This window comes from Myotis daubentonii, chromosome 15 (assembly GCF_963259705.1).
Source record: "Myotis daubentonii chromosome 15, mMyoDau2.1, whole genome shotgun sequence".
NCBI lineage: Eukaryota > Metazoa > Chordata > Mammalia > Chiroptera > Vespertilionidae > Myotis > Myotis daubentonii.
In genome coordinates this window covers 58,125,111-58,144,824 of record NC_081854.1, presented here as the reverse complement: position 1 = coordinate 58,144,824, position 19,714 = coordinate 58,125,111, and the positions used below count along the sequence as shown (strand labels likewise).

At 52.7% G+C, this 19,714-nt stretch overlaps 1 protein-coding gene and 1 long non-coding RNA gene across 3 annotated transcripts in view; one reads left to right on the top strand and one right to left on the bottom strand.

Moving 5' to 3' along the window:
- URI1 (URI1 prefoldin like chaperone) overlaps positions 1–17,752 on the bottom strand; it is a 31,182-nt gene extending 13,430 nt beyond the window's left edge. The window contains exons 1-4 of one of the 2 annotated variants that reach the window (XM_059668149.1): positions 17,413–17,752; positions 8,640–8,674; positions 4,979–5,057; positions 3,813–3,948 (exon numbers count right to left, since the gene is read on the bottom strand). In XM_059668149.1, the coding sequence (XP_059524132.1) occupies positions 3,813–3,948; positions 4,979–5,057; positions 8,640–8,674; positions 17,413–17,523 (361 nt within the window). In that variant the 5' untranslated portion in view covers positions 17,524–17,752. Of the gene's footprint in view, positions 1–3,812; positions 3,949–4,978; positions 5,058–8,639; positions 8,675–9,117; positions 9,617–17,412 lie in introns of those variants that run through there. The other variant, XM_059668150.1, reaches the window with a different exon arrangement.
- A 167-nt stretch (positions 17,753–17,919) lies between these two features.
- Positions 17,920–18,858, top strand: LOC132217636 (uncharacterized). Its single transcript, XR_009448934.1, has 3 exons — positions 17,920–18,221; positions 18,446–18,664; positions 18,789–18,858. It is a non-coding gene; the product is annotated as an uncharacterized LOC132217636 (long non-coding RNA).
- The last annotated feature ends 856 nt before the right edge of the window (positions 18,859–19,714 follow it).

Here is a 19,714-nt window from a genome sequence, read left to right as displayed (position 1 = left end):
ATCTTGATTCTAAAGATTTCTTTGCTGAAACATCCATATTAAAATCAAAATGAAAAACTTGAACAGACTGCGAACTGACTTCCCATGAGGAGTAAATGAACGCTTCTCCATCAAGAAAGGCCTTTGGGAGGGACCACGCCCATTCTCTCTCCTCTAGCGCTCGCACATGACTGTTTGAATGCAGCAATGCCAGAAGTACCACTGCCAAAAATTTACACAGGCCTAACAATAAGATTCTGATTAGTGTCACAAAAGACCAAAATATGTATCGATTATAAACTTATACAAGTTGATCTGCAATATGAGTCTCCAAATATAAACCCCAGAATCCCAATGAGTAAATGAGTTCTCTAACTAGTACCCGCTCATGTGTAAGTGAAGTCATTTCATCGTTGAAAAACTCAGCTGTTGTCTATCTATATGACCTCATTTATGTAGAAGGACCCTCAAAAACATATTCTCAAATGCACATTTACCTAGAAGGTTAAAAGCAGGTAGGGGTGCCCTGACCGGTGTTGCTCAGTGGATAGAGCGTCGGCCTGCGGACTGAAGGGTCCCAGGTTCGATTCCAGTCAAGGGCATGTACCTTGGTTGCGGGCACATCCCTTGTAGGGGGTGTGCAGGAGGCAGCTGATTGATGTTTCTCTCTCATCGATTTTTCTAACTCTCTATCCCTCTCCCTTCCTCTCTGTAAAAATATAATATATATATATATATATATATATATATATATATATATATATATATATACACACACACATACTAGAGGCCCGGTGCACAAAAATTTGTGCACTCGGGGGGAAGGGGGAGGGGTCCCTCAGCCTGGCCTGTGCCCTCTCGCAGTCTGGGATCCCTCGGGAGATAACGCCCTGCTGGCTTAGGCCTGCTCCCGGGTGGCAGAGGGCAGGCCCAATCCCTAGGTGCAGCCCCTGGTCAGGCTCAGAGCAGGGCCGATTGGGGTGTTGGGGCGCCACCCCCTGTCATGCACAGAGTAGGGCGGATCAGGAGGTTGCGATGCCACCCCCAGTCACGCTCAGGGTAGGGCTGATTGGGGCATTTGGGCACCGCCCCCTGTCACACTCAAGGCAGGGTCGATGGGGAGGTTGTGGCGCCACGCCCTGTCACGCACAGAGCAGGGCCAATCCGGGGGTCGGGGCGCTGCCCCCTGTCACACACAGAGCAGGGCCCATCAGGGGGGTTGGGGCTCCTTACCCTGTCACGCACGGAGCAGGGTCGATCAGGGGGTTGGGGAGCTCCCCCCTGTCACTCACAGAGCAGGGCCCATCAGGGGGTTGGGGCTCCTTACCCTGTCACGCACGGAGCAGGGTCGATCAGGGGGTTGGGGAGCTCCCCCCTGTCACTCACAGAGCAGGGCCCATCAGGGGGTTGGGGAGCTCCCCCCTGTCACTCAGAGAGTAGGGCCGATAGGGAAGTTGGGGCGCCGCCCCCTGTCACACACAGAGCAGGGCGGATCAGGGGGTTGGGACGCCGCCACTGTCACACTCAGGGCTGGGCCGATGGGGAGGTTATGGCTCTACCCCATCACACACAGAGCAGGGCCGATCATGGGGTTGGGGCGCCACCACTCTCACACTCAGGGCAGGGCCGATGGGGAGGTTATGGCTCTACCCTCTCACACACAGATCAGGGCCCGTGGGGGGGGGGGGGGGGTTGGGGTGCCACACCCTGTCACACACAGAGCAGGGTCGATCAGGGGGTTGGGGCGCTGCCCCCTGTCACGCTGATCCCAGTGCCGGGAGGCCTCTCGGCTCCACTGATCCCGGTCGGTGCTGGGAGGCATATTACCCTTTTACTATATAGGGTAGAGGCCTGGTGCATGGGTGGGGCTGGCTGGTTTGCCCTGAAGGGTGTCCTGGATCAGGGTGGGGGTTCCCACTGGGGTGGCTGGCCAGCCTGGGTGAGGGGCTGAAGGCTGTTTGCAGCTGGTCATACACCTTTCAGGGTGGGGGTCCCCACTGGGGTGCCTGGCCAGTCTGGGTGAGGGGCTGAGGGCTGTTTTCAGGCTGGCGGGTGACGGCAACTCCCAACCGCTCCTTTTCTTCTTTTTTCTTTTTTTAATTCTGGGCCAGCTTTAGCTCTGAGGCTCCAGCTCTTAGGCTTCCACTGCTGAAAGTAGGTATCTGGTTTGTTTTGGTTCGAAACAATGTATAACTCCAGCTCTGACTCCAGCTCTGAGATATATTTGTTAAAATGTTTCAAACTGCCGACTCAGAGTCCTGCAAGGCAGGCGGGAGCGCGTTGGTTTCCTCCCTCACTGAGGGAAGCAAGCCTCATGTTAGTTTCAAGCTGCCTGGCTGCCAGCAGCCATCTTGGCTGACAGTTAATTTGCATATTGCCCTGATTAGCCAATGGGAAGGGTAGCGGTTGTATGCCAATTACCATGTTTCTCTTTTATTAGATAGGATATGTATATATATAATTTTTTTTAATTTTTTAAAGCAGGTAGGGGTGATATTATACTACCAATTTAAGTATACTATTTTAGAAATAAGAACATAGATTAATAAACCTAATTTTAAAATGCAACTAAGCTAGGACTTAATTCAACCCACCCAACTCTAAAATGTGTGTGAGTGTGTGTGTGTGTGTGTGTGTGTGTGTGTCTATGTGTGTGTGTTTGTCAACAACACACTTACTATTTGGTGTCAACAAATAACATCACAGATAACAAAACTAGAGAACTAGCTCAATAAAATGATGCAGAAACCTCAAACCACTTAACGAAGACAAGGGTGCATTTTAGGTACTCTCCACACCTGGCCTCTTCTGTAAACCAAAAAACACATGTTTAAGAATTGTTTCTACTTTGAAAACAGGTATTTCTCTCAGTTCAGTAAGTAGGAAGTTAACTCCTTCTGTGTAGTCAAGTATTAGAAGCAAACGTAAGTCAATGAGAGCCTACCACAAACCAATTATCTATATATATAAGAGGCTAATATGCTCAGTGTCTGTCAGACCAGTCGCTATGACACGCACTGACCACCCAGGGGCAGGCGCTCAACGCAGAAGCTGCCGAGCTGCAGTGACTCGGCAGTAGCGGTTCTCAGGTGACGCACCCTGAAACCAGAGAGGAGGGAGCCCAATTCCTCGTGGGGCCACGCAATCCCACCTTCAGCCATGTGTCGTGTTTTTGCTGGGGCACTGCTGGCCCCGAATCTGGTTTCCTGCACACCTGCGTTTGCGTTCCACACCCTGTTCGACAGCAACTTTGCAGAGTGCCCTCTTGCACTCCAGGACCCCTCAGGATGTCGGAGAGCTGGTTTCGGCCGAACCCCAGCAGGCCAGGCCAAGGGACCCCACCTGCCAGAGGGACCCCGCTCACTCCGCAGACAGACTTGAGCTGCTGTGCTATCCCAGGTACGGCCGGCGGGGGGGACGGCAGGAGGTTGGCTCCAGGGCATGTCCGGCCCATCTTGCCCAATCCTGCCCTGCCAGCCACCTTCTAATTAATTTCCTTTCAATGTGCATGAATCCATGCACCGGGTCACTAAAAAACTATAAAATGCCCCCAACTCTTATGTCTTCCCAACTTCTACCTACAAAACCACATGTAATGACATTTACATGATGCAGTTTCTAAAGACACACGAATGTGGGTGCGAATCCACCCAGAAGTGCCGTCGTCCCGCTCACTCCCACAGGCTGGTTCTCCTCTGACCGCCTCTGATGTACGGCCCCACCCAGAGCTGGGCCGGGAGGTCACGGAAGGTCCTTTCAGTAACACACAGCCTGTCTGCTTGGCACCCGGTGACCCATCTAGCAAAGGAGCATCATTTAGAATCGGTACATACGTCCTTTCCGGTGCTCGACTAAGCCCACGGCCTGCTTTGCGGAACACTTGGCAAACCAATTGTCCCCCAGTAACACAGTGACTTCATTAGTATGGACGAGTTTTCCTGGCATGAAGGCAAAAGGGCCAAATGGTACCTATTTAAAAAATAAAACAACAGCATTAAGAACACTGGAAAACACATTTTATGAAACACTAAGCATTAAAAGCTCTGCATTGAGGTCTTTTTATCTGTACACTAAGAAAAATAAAATGTCAACGTCACAGAAATGTAACACTCTAAGTTTCAGCAAGAAAACCTATAGGAGTTTGTTTTAGGTTAATAAATCAACAGGGGAAGACGGCACATTTCCATACACCTCTCAGAGAAATCAGCATTGTCTCGAAGTCATCATCTACCTGTTTTTTGTTCATTTATACTTTTTGTTCATTCATAAATCTAAATGAAACAAACTTGTAATGAAATATTAATACCTTTGATTAAAAAAACAAAATTATTTCCAATAAAATAGCCATTTATTTTTGCAAAGCAGGAGTGAATAAATAAGTAGCTTTAACAAATCTACAAAATGTATAAAATGTTTAGGCCGGTAGAATGGACAACAACACACAAAGTGCCTGGGTTGGTGTAATTAAGAACAGTGTTCATGAAGAACATTCACGCAATGAAGGAATCTAATCCAGGGCTCGTGAACAGATGACTATGTCAATATGAAGATCATTTAAACAGAAACTAGCAGGACCTTTTTATATAAAATCAATGTTCTAAGGTTTAATTCTGTGAATTACGCAACAGTATGGTCTGTTCCTGCTTTGGCTAACAGGAAGCGACTAAGTGTGATATTTCTGTCACAATTACAGTTTTCTGACATAGTAAACCTGCACACCAAATATGTCAAATTGTGTGCTAGCATTTCTGCCATGTATGTCACCATGATGTGATCATTTCATGTAAGTCTGGGGGGAGGGGAAGAAGAAAAGACCCACTATGACTACGACTGGTGCGTGAGTGTGAAGTGAAACAGACGGGCCCGATGGCTGCTGCCTCTGACGCAGGACCTCGGCGTGGTCATCTGTGACCTGACGCTGGAGGCACAGGAACCCTATCCCTTCCCAGGGCAGCGTCTCCACAAGAAACAAGGGTCCCGAAGGGGACACGCGACCCACCATGATGCTGTAGGACAGCTTGTCGGGCAGGGTGCCGAGCCGCTCCTGCAGGGCGCTGTAGTCGTCCTCCACCTGCCGCCTGTTGACAGAAACACCAAACCCTCCATCAACACACCCGTCGGCTCCTCCGCAGGCTGGGCCAGCGCGTGGCTGGTCAGAAAGCTCGTTTTGGCCATTTGAAGACGGAAATGTTTTTTTCATTTACACATCCGGTTTTCACAAAGTTTCGCGATGGCATGACGCCGTGACACACTTCCCGGGGAGGGAGCCGCCAGGGCTCTGGCTGCAGAAGAGGAGCACTCCCGTCTGGAGACTCGTGTCTCCTCTGGAGGAAGGTGTCTGACCTGAGGAGAACCTGGCAGCTAAGGCAGACAGTGATGCGGGAGAGAAACGGAAACTGAGGGGAAGGAGGGGGCTAGGGAAGCTCCTGGGTGAGGGGACACGGGCTGCAGAGTAGAAACCACCAATAAAATCTGATCGGGGCTTCCGTCCTCAGAAAGCCGGGGGTTGGAAAGTGGGGAGCCATGCCCCTCATCCAGGCCGCTCCTGGGATGAGGGGGGAGAACCCACAGGGGCGGGAAGAAATCAGGCAGAGGTCAGCACAGGCAGCCCGCCGGCTCTGCATCTGCGCTCCATCCAAACAGAGCTGCCTGGCAGTTCATGTCGACAACAGACAACAAAGATGGGACTTTGCAGGAGCAGAGATGGCCACCGCCTCCACCTGGGAGCCCCTCGGGGCCTACGCCCCCTGCAAGCACAGCCCTTCCCTGGAGATGAGGTTTCCTGAGGTCCCCGCTAGGGCGCCGGCTGCAGGCAAAACCAGGGCACTGACGTGTTTTAAAGCAGAAAGTTCTGTCAACGTTTTAAAGTAACAAACCTCACCAATTCAGCAAGCAACTTAAACAGAACATGTAGATGTTGTCAAACTGAAACTGGGATAACTTGCCACGAGACCATCGCTCTCCAGACAATAAAAATGACTTCGACAGCGTTGGGCCTGCTTTCAGTTGACTCCTCGGCTCCGAGTCACCAGGGCACACCAATGCCACTGCCCCAGCTGGCCCAGAGGACACGAGGGCTCCACACGCACGCTGCTCGCCCTGAGATGCTCCTGCCGTCAGTGTGACTCTTCAGAGTTCTCCTCTCACGAAAGAGGAGGGAGGAAGATGAGGAACCACACATGTGAGAGAAACCAGGCCTCTCCTGTCAGAGGTCCTTCTGGAACAGGCCTTGCTGACAGACTGCACAGCCAGCTGTGCGTGCGGGGCTCCGGAGACGGGGTGTGTGGGCAGGAAATGGGACAGCGAGTGTCCATGAGGCCCACCTGGTGCAACGCCTGCGCACCATAGGCGCTTGTTAAACCTACTGTACGCTAGCAGCTATGCTTTAGAAGAGTGATTTTGCAAATGCTCACACACTAACATTAGCTTAGATGCAAACGACTCCTGGGCAGCTTGGCAAGAAGCTGGTGAAAAACGGTTGTTTACAAGAACTGGGGGTAAAGGAGAGGAGGGAAGCTACACACCACTCTGACCCTGAAGCCCAGAATATTCACTCTGCCCCTTGCATGAACGAATCCTTTGAAAGTGCACAGACCAGCATGGTCAGTAGACATCACGTGCATTTTAAACGTCACCCTCTGCTCCTTCACTGCGTCGGTGTCACCACCGAGGAGTCGGCCGCACGGATTGTGCTGTACATGAGGCTAACGCCCGGTTCAGCAGCGCGAGGAGCAGCAGGCGTCTGAAGGCAGGCGGGGGGCACCCTGAAGAGCAGCCTGGCCTCCCTGGGGCCTCCTGCCTCCACACACAGTGCACATCTGCTGCGATTCCTGCTGAGTGACCAGCTGGGCAGGCCTTCAGGGCGGCCACTCAGACGACAGCAGCCTCCGACCAGCCCCTGGATCATGGCTGTGGCACGAAGGGAACGCCACACCCGAGAATGCCACCGTGCTCCCAGACAGCACCCCACTTCCGGGGGAAGACACTGGTTCCCAGCTTTTCATATAATAAGTGAGCAACTTCACTGGCCATTCAGATCCTAGCAATAGCAGGTCCTCATTTAAACCAGAAGTCTGCTTCCTGAGACATATCAGAACTGATTCAGAGGAAGAGGCACATTTAACGGGAAAGCAGTTCTGGGGCTTTTCATGCACAGACAGACAAGGTTCCCTCTCACAGGCAGAGAGACGTGGAGGTCCCCTAGCCAGGCCTCTCGGGTGGGGGGCTCTGTGGAGCTGGAGACCGAGTCTGAGTCCCATGGACCTGCCCCGAACTAAATGCCATGTCGTCCGTCCTCGCTCGCCAGGCCTGTGGTGCCGGCAACTACGGGGCAGCATACAGCTAGCCGAGCACGTGGCCGCCGTCCACTCAGGCATCTCGTCCTGTGGGTGCGGCACGGGAGGCCACGGACAGGAGGGCGTGCCCTCGCCCTGAAGGAGCCTCCACCTCCACAAGCACCAGCGCAGGTGGTGAGTGACACGAGGGTGCAAATCAGTGTCTGTTCTCACTGAATCCAACCCTTCGCTAATTTCCTGATTAAAACCAACAGAGAGAGAAGCCAACACTAATAAGACTTCCTCTAGGAATCACTTATAAAACGGCAAATGGTTCACTTTGACCAAATTAGCAGGGGGGCAGGGATGAACTCTCTGGCCGGGGCCTGCACTCCGAGCTTTAACCTGACGGATGTGTGATGACAGGCTGCACGGTGCTGCACGACAGGCGTTTACTGGACATGAAGAAGCGCTGGGTTATTCACAGGTGGATCCAGGCGGCGTGGCCGGAATCCGGGAGCAGCAGTGGGAGTGCAGCCCGGGAGGAGCAGAGCGCAGACACCCTGCCTGCAGCCTAGTGCGCCGGAGCCAAACAGCACCTGAAACACTAACTAGGAGCCATTTCCTCGGAGGTCTCTCAGGCATGAAGAAAAAGCCTCTTAAAATAAATGTAAAATATTCTGTGCTTGATGGTGTCTGAGCAAGGATTCAGTCCCAGCACCGAGGGCCGTCAGCGCTCCTCACTCAGCCTGCAGGCAGGAAGCAGGTGGCCTGCGGTCTCCCAGTCACCTCCGCGCAGAGCGCACAGGGCACAGGGCACAGGGCACAGCGCCGCACTGTGACTCACACCTGAGTCAGCAGCTGGACCGCAGGCCCCCAGCTGGGCGTCCTCAGAGACAGAGGAGGGCTGTGCACCGAGCGCGTTATGAGCTCAGGATCAGCGCTGAGCCGACAGGACGCTCGCCACTGCAGTTGCTCAGAGGCTCAAACTTCAGACACATGCACCTTTCCGCCCTGATTTTCCAACAGCCGATCCAATTATTATCCCAGCAGAAACATAAGAAATATTCCCAAGTAGAGCTATGATTAGTCTACAAAAATGTCTGTCTCCACTTCATAATATTAACGTTATTCTAACACTAAAGAAAAGAAAGGAGAAAAGAAGGCCCTTAGAATAAACACAAATGGTGATACAACTTCAGGAAATCAGGGAACACGTAAGTCAGCAAACTGTGACAGACGCTATAAATGAGTGGCCAAGGCACTCAACACGGAGAGCACTAGCGGAATTCAATCACGGGCTCCCCAGAAGCAGGCACACGCTACTTCAATGCAGACGGCGGCCGACAGGGTTTCAGAAAAGTGATAAAAGCGTCCTTCACTCACCAGTGCTGGATCCGCTCTCGGCAGCCGGTGACCACCTGTCATGGAAACAGATAACTCCTCATGAGAAACAGGGCATGGCACAGCTCAAACCCGCGCGTCGCCGCGAGCGGGCCTTACAGATTCCACGGCGCCTCCGGCCCCATCTGTACGTGTCACCCGCACCGAGATGGGAGCGCTGGTTCCTAAGCAGCACACTCTATCACACCCTCTAATGCGGGCTGATAACCGCAGAACAAATTACAGCTCCCGGCTCGGGCTCGGTGCAAAACCCGCTGCATAGCAGTGAGATGACACATGATATAAGATAACTAGTATTTTGTACAATCTACAGACCTGCTTTCAATGTTACATATTTTGTAGGATACACAAATGTTACAAATAACAAAAAAGCTAATGTAACATCCACGTTTCATCAGTTAAAAAAAATGACAGTAGTGAAAATATTTTATTTTGTCAGTATATCTCTGAATGTTCTCACCTGTGATTTTTATTCTGACGCATTAAAAATGAGTTCAGTGATATCTTTCTACTACATTTTCAAAGGGAAATACTTGGGATAAAGAGATGCTCTGAACAGCCCATTTGTTCCCCCTGTGAATTATGATAAAAGTGCAAGCACCTCATAGCCAGTTGAGCCTATAATAGGAAAACAGTAAAATTAATGACAAAAGTTGTTTGTTTCCCTCCGTGGTATTTCAGCAGATTCCCACAATGCTCAGAACACCAGTGAGAACACTAGCCAATAAAGGGGAAGACACTTACATGGCAATTGAAAAGCAACACTGTTTCCAAAGATTATTAATCACTTGCTTTTACATGGCCCGTTAATAAACATCTTAAATAATAATTTCAAATGCTGTAGCACCATTTTAGAGACAAAGAAACTAAGGAATAAAAGCCAAAGGGCTCAATACAAAGCCACATGAAAAAAAAAATAGCAGAATTATCTGGGGTTTTGTTTTGTTGTTTTTTTGAATCCTCACCTAAGGATATGTTTAGTTGTTTTTATTATTGATTTTTTTTTTTTTTTTTTTAGTGAAAGGAAGGAAGGGGAAGGGGGGAGGGGGGAGGGAGGGAGGGAGGGAGGGAGGGAGGGAGGGAGGGAAACATCCATCAGTTGCCTCCTACATGCACCCCAACCAGGATTGCACCCGCAAGCTAAGTATGTGCCCCGACTAGTACGAAGCCACAACCTTGGTGTATGGGACAATGCTCCAACCAACTGAGCACCGGCCAGGGCGCTATGCCCACTGCTCTGGCTCACTGTTCTGAACACCGATAACTGTCTGTCTGTCTGCTTAATGTTTTACCCAGAGATCACAAGGGGGTGGGGGCTGTCACTAAATCTCTCTAACATTTACTAGTAATTCCTGAAATAACTGTCCTCCTGTGAGACATGTTAAATACGAGGGCAGGAATCCTGCACAGAATGATGCTGTGATCAGATCCCCAACCACACCCACATTCACTCAGCACAGGGGGTCCGCTGTGGGAGGAGGACCTCGGAGCATCACTCCCTGAGCCACACCGAACAGCGGCGCTGACATCGCCGACCGGTCACTAGAAGGGCCGGCCGAAGCGACACCAGTCCACCCTGCCGTCTCTGATCTGGCCGTCGCTGTGAAAGACACAAACAGAACTCCGTGTCAATTGAAGAGAACAGCTCTGCATGGAACCCTCCTGATGGAGTTCCCACTGAAGAGCCCGTGAAAAGATGAGACCCGCTGCCGCCAACGCTGGTCTCCACGCATGAAGTGAGCCGGCAGCGCCCGAGCAGGGCTTCATTAACCTCCACGCGGAACCTGCCGCGGCTGCATATTAACTAGTTACATATTCATAATCACCTACATTATTTAAAGGGCCTTCGATGAAATGTTCTCTGCAATATCCATTAGTGACGGTGTGAAAGGTCACAGAAGATCGTCTACGGAAGGCTTCCAGGAAGGCTTTTTAATTAGTAAATATGTAAATTTGGCACATACGCTTTTTATGCTTAAAAAACAAGTCCGCGGTAGGATGGCCGTCCCCCCCACTCTGCTCCCCACCAGGTTCCAGCTATCCTGCCCCAGCCCGCCCCTCCCCTGGTCCCTTCTCTTTCCTAAAAATAGTTTCCCAGGGACAGATTTCAAGGATACAACAACAAAAAATCTATTTCGTCATTTACAAGGGAAACTTTCACTGCCAAAAAGACTGTCTTACACTGAAGTGTCTACTGGCTACGGGTAGGGTTCAGAACAGAGGCTGCAGCTGGGCGCCATCCAAATACAGGCCAGATTATTTTGAGAACCAAAGAAATAAAGGAAAAGGTGAAGGAGGCCCGCACGGAGACAGCTCCCATGGCACGGCCACCGTTCTCATTGCTACAGGACTCAGTCCACGGCTTCGACAGACACCTGACCCAGGCAGTTTGCTTACATTGTGAGATATCTGTAGTTTTCCTCGTCACAGCAAGTTGCTGTTTTTTTAATTTAGTAAATTTCTACAATGTAAATGTGAAGGAAAATTTTAGAAGAAAATCTTATGATTCAAACGAGTCTATCTGGGTTAAAAAACCTGTCTCGCTTTTCTGTGAAGTTAAATAATTCCAAATAATCTTATTCCCTCTGAAAATGAACGGATTAATTCCTTTAACTATTAATAAAGTGACCAGAAGAAGGGGAGCCTGGTTCTATAAACAGCCCTTGGGGAAAAACAACAAGAAGCATCTCGTTACTTTGCGGTCCTTCACACAAGCTTTTTTTAAAAAGTAAGATGGCTATCGAGGAACGAGGAACTGAGCCAATTCCAGCTTTCTCAGTTAAACCTGCCAAAACATGGAACTGTTGCTCCTGAAGAAAGAAAATCTTATGGAACCATTTTTAGAAAAAGAATTGGTCAGCAGGCTTCAACAATTAAAATAACTGACCCAGTCAACTCTGTAATACAATGGCACTTACAGCCAGGAATTGTAAATAAAATACGTCCGCAGTGGGAGCAGAGCACTGTCAGTACAGGGGTCGGCTAGGAGCCGGCCTACCGCTCTTTACGACGCGCTCTCTCTAAGAGTCTTTGCCGACACTCCAGTCGTCAGTCACATGGCACCTGCCCTACCTACCCCAAGAGAAAGACGAACAGAGTTTCGCCAAGACGTCCCCTCATAAACCAGCTGCGAGGCGTTGTCAGGAGGGCTTCGTCCTCCCCCGAAGAGCAGGCACCTGTGTGCAGCAGTGAAGTCACGCGCCCAGTTACAGCTGCCGAGAACCGCTAAGAGGGAAACGGTTTTAAACCGGGTCTCCCACGTCCCAAAGCCCACACTCACTGCGTGGGGCGGCTTCCACAGGAAAGCAGCTGTGTGCATCCTCTCTCTCTCTCTCTCTCTCTCTCTCTCTCTCTCTCTCTCTTTCTCTCTCTCTCTCTGACTCGGCTGCTGCTCCTGCCTCCCTCCATAAGCCCACAGTCACAGTAATGCAGTAAAAGCAAGAAAGCTTAAACCCACCAAGAACAGTCCTTCCTTCTCCCAATGCTTCACTCAGCTCATGGCCCTCAGGTCAAGCAACTAAGTATGAACGGCACATGTCCCAGGCGCAGTGCGTGTGTGCGTGCGCGTTCGTGTGTATGTGTGCGTGCAGGCTAGAGGAGCAGGGCCGGCCTGTAGTCACCATCACATCGCATCGTATGTTGGAGGCACTAACCGAGTTACATGTCCAGGATGACAACGACACACGGCCCAGCCAACAAACTGGTTTTGCTTTACGTCGGGGTCCCGCTGACACAGAGGCACATTCTGCTAGGAAGGGCTAAGTGATATGTGATCGGTTTCAGTCAACAAAGCCTGTGGGGCACAGGAGTAAGAAGGCCTTTGCTCTCACCTTAGGAAGGCAGGCCGGCCTGGTCTCCCGTGTGTACGTCTCCACTCACTCCCCTTGGCTCCTGGCGCTGGTAACAGTCCGCCAGGGGCATCAGCCGTGCGTCCCCTGGGGAAATCCGAGCCACGTTCCAAGTGGCCTGGAGGAGAAGCCGGAGGACGGGGCACTGTCCGCGCCCTTCACTCCGAAGGTCTCCTTACACGGCACTTCCGGATCCCTCCTGCAACGGCCGTGGTGAGAGCCCGAGGACTGCCCAGGCACAGCTCCGGGGGCGGGCCTCTCCTGCTAGCTGCCATCGGCCACGGCTGCATGCTGGGTTTCAGTGCCCCCGAGTCAGAAAGGAAAAAGGACCTGGAGGCTACGCTGACTGAGCTGACAGCTCCTTAACGGCTGAGCTGAGCGTTAGTAAAAGACGTTCTGTTGATTAAGAAAGTAGGTGCACACATGTCGTCACACAGCAACTAAGAAGTGCGCGCCAACAAATCAGTAAAACACTGCAGGTCTCTAGGGAGCCAGCCTTCTCTGTAAAGAAGGAGGAACTGACTACAGGTTCCTACCAGGAAAAAAACTCAACACGAGCACTAAACGGCAATGCACTGGGGTTTCTGTGCAACGCTTGTGAACAACTTCACTTTCTAAATATCCTAAAAGGCAAAGATACCAAAGCTGCTACCAAAAGTTAACTCCAATTATATAGAGCCACTCGCTGAAACACTTGGAGGTTCTCATTCAAAAACTATAGCCAGGATGGGATCAGCACGAGCCTCCTCACCGCCCCTGGACACTGAGCCGGTGTCCTACGCAGGCTGCCCGCACGTTCCCGGTATTCACGCCGGTCCCCTTAGCAAGGCCGGACTGTGTCCGACATGCCTGCCACTCCCTGAAGAAACAGCTCCTTGCAGACTAAACACAAGCAGGAGGACGCACCAAGGCCGGGCACTGTCACCTGATAAAAACCAAAGACAAGACACAATTTCCCAGCAGCCGGGGCAGGCGCAGGGAGGACAGACACTGCCCTCCAAGGAGCAACAGAGTTAGAGCTGGAGCTGACGTCAACAAAAATAAGGAAAAATGAAAACAGAGTGAAATCTTAAAGTGGGAGAAAGTACCCGGACATCCATGATGATGTGCACAGCAAACGTTCGCTCGCTAAGGTGTAACCACTGAAACTCACACAGGCGCAGGTCAGCCACATCTCAATAACCCGGGCGAGAAAAGAAATGCCACAGGGACTGTTCGGAGCAATAGAAGTGCAGCAGGAACGAAAGAGCCACTGTACAGGTATTTTTAAAAAGGTCACGATAAATCAATGTGGGTCCCATAAAATAATAAAACACCATAGTGCTTAAAGCACACAGAACTCAAGTGCATGGAGCGATGATGCACGCGCTGGGGTGGGTGAATGAGCGCACGTGCGACCTCTGGGAAAAAGCCCCTCGTAAGAAAGTAGGCGAAGGATGGCATAAACATACAGTCCATTCAGTGCTAACAAACAGATATGAAGTACAGTGCTAACGTGCCACAGTAGAAAAGAGCGTATCAGGAACAAGTTATCAGAGCAGGAAAACACACCGACAAGGTGTGTTTGAATAAATCAAAGGCAGCCCCTAAAGAGGCAGAGAGAGAGCATCCCAGGAGGTGCAACAGCCAGTGAGGGATCACGTCACAGCCACGGGGACAGCGATGAGTGACAACCACGTCAGTGCAACACGGCGGGGCCACTGTGGAAAACAGATCGGTGGTTCCTACAAAATCAGACACAGGTGACAGGTGAGCCAGCCACCCCACTTCTGGGTATCTTCCCCAAGAAGTCAAAGCAGGAACTGCGAGAGCTGCAGGTCAAGGTCACGGCAGCATTACTCATAAGTCAAAACATGAAAGCAACCCTCGTCCATCGATGGATGAATGAACAGCCACATGTGGCATATCCATACAACGGAGTATTATTCAGTCTACAAAAGGGAACCCTGATATACGTAGTCTGTGATATGAATAAAGATTGAAGACGTTATGCTAAGTGAAATAAGCCAGTCTCAAAAGGACAAATGCTGTATGACGCCACTTATGTGAGACGTCTAGACAGTCAGACTCACAGAGACAGAAAGTAAATTGGCAGCTGCTGAGGGGAGGGGGGGGGGGGGAGGGACACGGGAGGGGGGGGGGGGGGGAATTGATTCGTGTGTAGTTTCAGTTTCCCAAGATAAAAAAAAAAGTTCTGGAGATGGATGGTGGTAAAATCAATAAATGCATATCCTTGGGTGAGGATTTTTTTAATTTTTTTTAAAAAGCTATGAAAAAAAGGGTAGCTATATTTCGGGTCTCCTGTCCTGAAGCAGACCTTTTCAAATACAGTCTAGCCCAAGCATGTCAAACTCGTGGCCCACAACGAATATTTTTGCAGCCCAGCCAATATAAGTCTGTAAGAAACATTTTAATAAAAATTTCGTAACTTGCCCTGATCGGTTTGGCTCAGCGGATCGAGCGTCGGCCTGGGGCCTGAAGGGTCTCGGGTTCGATTCCGGTCAACATGCCCGGGTTGTGGGCTCGAACCACAGTAGGCGTGTGCAGGAGGCAGCTGATCAATGATTCTCTCTCATCATTGATGTTTCTCTCTCTTCCTCTCCCTGTCTCTCGGAAATCAATAAAAATATATTTTAAAAAATTAAAAAAGAAAAATAGGTTTACTTGCATTATGCTTATTAATTTGCAGTTATTCAGTGTCTGGTAAGTTAATGTTCAAGAAAAAATATTAATTTTCATTAAAATGTTCTATTATTTTGTTAAAGATGACTCATTTATTTCAGCCCTTTGTATTCAGCATGTCTCTATCAAAATAAACCCACGTTTCTATGAAAATTGAAGCTTTTGTGTTTTTGCGGCCCACATGAACTTCAACCTTATTTGGCCCGTTAGCCTTTGAGTTTGACATGCTTGGTCCCAGTGGTCGGCAAACTGCGGCCCCTTGAGTGTGGCTCTTCCACAAAATACCACATGTGGGCGCGCACATTACAGTGCGATTGAAACTTTGTGGCCACACTCAAGGGGCCAAAGAGCCACATGTGGCTCGCGAGCCGCAGTTTGCTGACCACTGGTCTAGCCTATTTACAGAGAACCTTATCACGGCCTGGGAGTGACTGAACCTACCGTGACAGACACGCACATGCTTACTGTACACGCTTATTTATCAACAGGACACAGGAGAGGAGCCAGGGCAGAGAGATGTCCACTGAGGACAGTCAGTCCCAGGACTGGGCCTGAAAAGCAGTTTCCAAAGGCAACTGGACACCACCCCGAGGGCTGTTCCGAGCACCCCCTGCATCCCCCGCATTTCAGCCACACTGGCATCAGAGTGAGACCAGCATGCCCCAGGGAAGGGGACACCTCTATGACCAAGGCCAAAGGGATTCTGGGAGCACCACCTGCCGAGGTCTGCCTCACATTTGCTAAAAGAACAAAAATGTAAACAGTTTTGCCAAAAATGAACAAACGGGTTTCAAAAAGATCCGTCTCTTCTTTCTTGACTTTTCTCTTCAAAAAAAAAATTAAGATCCATGGACCTGTAACGTAAACATGCCAAACCTGCTGCATGTTTAAACCCTCATCTCGAAAAAAGCCCAGCTTAAAACCTGGCGGTTGTGTACAGCCGCGATTTTCGGCCTTTTTCGCCTCATATACACTGACGGCCGAAATTCTGCGGCTCCCCAGAAAATGCAGTGCGCTGTGTGCCGACCTGGCCCAAGATAAGGTACGATCTTGCTTCATTCGTTCTAGACGCTGCCGCTGTGCTGGCTGCTGTCACTTTATTACTTGGCAATCCAAGTGCCCCTGACTAGCCAGGTATTGCACGTTTTTAAAATCCTCGCGGCACACCCTGTGCAAACGGCTGGTCTGCGGCATTCAAGACAGGTGCACGGATGGCGGGGCAGCCAGCACCGGGCGGGGAAGATCGCAGGCCGCTGGGGGCCAGGCGAAGCAGGGCTGCTCTAGGCCCTGTGCGCGCCTGTGTATCTTTGCAGACCGGTGTCCGAGCGGGGTTTATGCAGGAGGGTGAGCGGCCCCCTCGGTGTTTGCAACAACTCCCTCTCCCTCTGAACCGGATGCTCTCCCCCAACCGGACCGGGACCTGGTCAGCAAATTACACGCTGCTTTCCCACGTCGGAGGCTCAGGCTTTCGGGAGAGCGCGCGGCACAGAACGGAAAGGGCGCACCCTGAGCTGGACACGGGGACGCTGGCGCCGCCGGTGGGGCTCAGGGGTGGGGATCCGACCTGCAAACCAGGTCCGGGTCCGAGTCCCCATCGGGGCGCTGGCTCCGTCCCCCGTGGGGGCGCGCAGGAGGCAGCGATGGGTGGTGCTCTCTCATCACTGATGTCTCTCTCTCGCTCCCTTACTCTCCCTACAATGCAATGTTTAAAAAACACATAATTATTTAAAAAAACAACAACAAAAAGTCAGGCTGTCCGTCTTCAGCGGGCGCAGGTCTTCCGTCAGTCCCGTTCGGAGATGCAGGGCTTCCGTCCCGCTTCGCCGGGCACCGCTCCTTCCGTGGCGGCCGCGGGGAGACCGGAGCCTCCACTCCGACCGGCCCCGCACCCCGTGCGCGTGGCGCCGGCGCGCACCTGGTCCCCGTTAGAGCCGCGGGCACAGCCCGGCACCCACTTCCGCTGGCCGCGCCCCCTCCCCTCCGGGGTCAAAGGGCGGCGGACAAAAGACAACAAGAGCACGTGACAAAAGTTTCTCCGTCACTTTCCGTCTCCCTCGGGGCCCGGAGGCCGCGCGCGTCCCGGACGCGGGGTCGGGGCGAGCCGGGCCCGGACGGCGGGGCAGGGCCGGGGGTCGGGGTGCGGGGGTCAGGGTCGGGGACGGGAGGGAGAGGAGCGGGCGCCCCCACAGCCCGGCGGACGCGCGGGCCGGGCCGCGGCCTGTTACCTTTTCCTGCTCCTGGCGGAGCCGCGCTACCTCCGGGGCCCGCAGCGGGGCCGGGGCCGAGGCCGGGGCCGAGGCGGCGGCGAGGAGCGCGGGGTCCGGCGGGGCCTCCATGGCGGCGCCCGGGGCCTCAGCGAGGCGAACGAGTCCTAAACAAGTGTTTATGGAGGCGGCGTGGCCGGCGGCTGCCCGGCGCCCGCGTGCTCGGCCGCATGCACCGCGCGCCCCGCGCTGAGGAGGCCGCGCCCGCCCGCTGCTCCGCCGCCCACACCCCGGCTGCCCGCCGCCGCATCTCACACGCGCATGCCGCCGCCCGGAGCCGCAGGCCGCCGGGGAGGGACGCGCGGTGCTGTCCGGGCCGCGCCGAGCGAGCGAGCGAGCGGGCGGACGTCCAGAGGCGGCGACTCCCGCTGGCCCCGCCCCCGCCCCGCGCGGCATGCCGGGAAGCGCGCCGGCCCCGCCCCGCCCCTCGGTCACGTGGTGCGCTGGCTGCGGCCCGGGCTGCGCGGATCCTCGGGAAGCTCCCCGTGCTCATCCTCCCGCGCCCGGGGCGGGTTCCCGGGCCGCCGCACAGACCTAGCCTCGGGCCCACGTCGCTCCCCGGGCCCGGGCGTTCGGTGCTGCATCCGGCGGCCGGAGCTGAGCCCAGGCGCGCGAGCAGCCAGCCACTCATGGCAGCAAGTCCAGATCTTGCCTGTGCCTGTGGCAGGAATGCGGGGGCGCGATCACCGTTGTGTGTGCACCGGGGACGGCAGTCCTCCTCCAGGCCGTCCCGCGGCCAACGCCTCTGCACCGCTCGGGCCTCCGTTTCAGTAACCAGGCTCTGCCCGCCGGCGGGTCGGTGGTGGAGAAGCCACCTGGGAACCGGGAGGTCACGGTCGGGGCACGTGCCCGGGTTGCAAGGCTCCATCCCCAGCAGGGGGCGTGCAACCCATGATTCTCATCGTTGATGTTACTCTCTCCCTTCCTCGCTCTGAAATCAATAAAAATATGTTAATAAGTAAATAACCAGGCTTCCCTGCTCGTCTATCCATAGAAGCCCCTCCCCTCTCCTCGGGCACCACCAGCACCGGCCTTTCTCCGTGTTCTTCGCGGTGGAACGGCGCAGTGAGGACTGACATGTCCACCGCCCAGCTCCAACAACATTCACTCATCACCAGCTTCTTGCATGCAGCCTCCCCGTCTAGCTATTTTGAAGCAAATGCTCTACTTTGTATCATTCCGCTTGTAGCTACGTCAGCACACGTCTCTAAAGGTAAATACTTCTTTTGGAAAAATATAACCGGAGTCTCATTAGCAAACCTAGGAAAAACCGCTACAATGATTCCTCTGGTATAGTGCGGTAAGAATGTTTAACATGAGACCTACGGTTTGGACAGACTGAAGGGCACAATGTTGCTAACTACGTTACACAACAGGCCTCCGGAACTTAACTAGCATAATTGAAACTGTACCTGGTGGGTAGCAGCTCCCCCTCCCCTCCCCCCGCCCCTCTCCCCCACCCCCATCCCCACCGCCCATCCCCGGCGCCCCTGACATATGTGACCACTGGGTGAACCTTGAGGACATCATGCAGTGTCACAGAAGGACCGATACTGCATGATCCTACTTACATGAGGAATCCGAAGTAGTCAGACTCAGAGGAGCAGAGGATAACAAATAATAAGAAGAAATCCTTAATATCGTCCAATATCCAGTGACGTTTCAAATTTTGTGGAATTTTTTTAAGTCCTGGGCCCGCCTCCACACCTGCTGAACGGTGACGTCTGTATTCCGATAGCTCATGGGCGGTGCTCCCCGGCCCGCTGGGGAACCTGCCCTGTCCTCAGCCTCAGCCAGACCCCACGCCAGTGATGGGGCTGCATGAGGCACAGCGGTGATGGTAGGATGCCTTCCTTCACAACTGTTGGGCTCTTAGTGGAGGTAAAACTTGAATGTATTTTCCACTGAAATGAATTATTAAAACATTCACATAAGGCCTGCCCGGCGTGGCTCAGGGGTTGAGTGTCAACCGGTGAAGCAGGAGGTTACGGTTCTGTTCCAGATCAGGGCACAGGCCGGGGTTGCAGGCTTGATCCCCAGTGAGGGGCATGCAGGAGGCGGCCGGTCCATGGTTCTCTCTCATCATGGATGTTTCTCTCTCTCTCTCTCTCCCTCTCCCTTCCTCTCTGAAATCAATAAAAAAACATTATTAAGTATATATATAGCTGTGAACCTAAACCTGCTCTAAAAATCTATAATAATAAAAGTGTAATATGCTAATTAGACTGGACATCCTTCCCGATGAACCTGGGGCTGTGAGGGA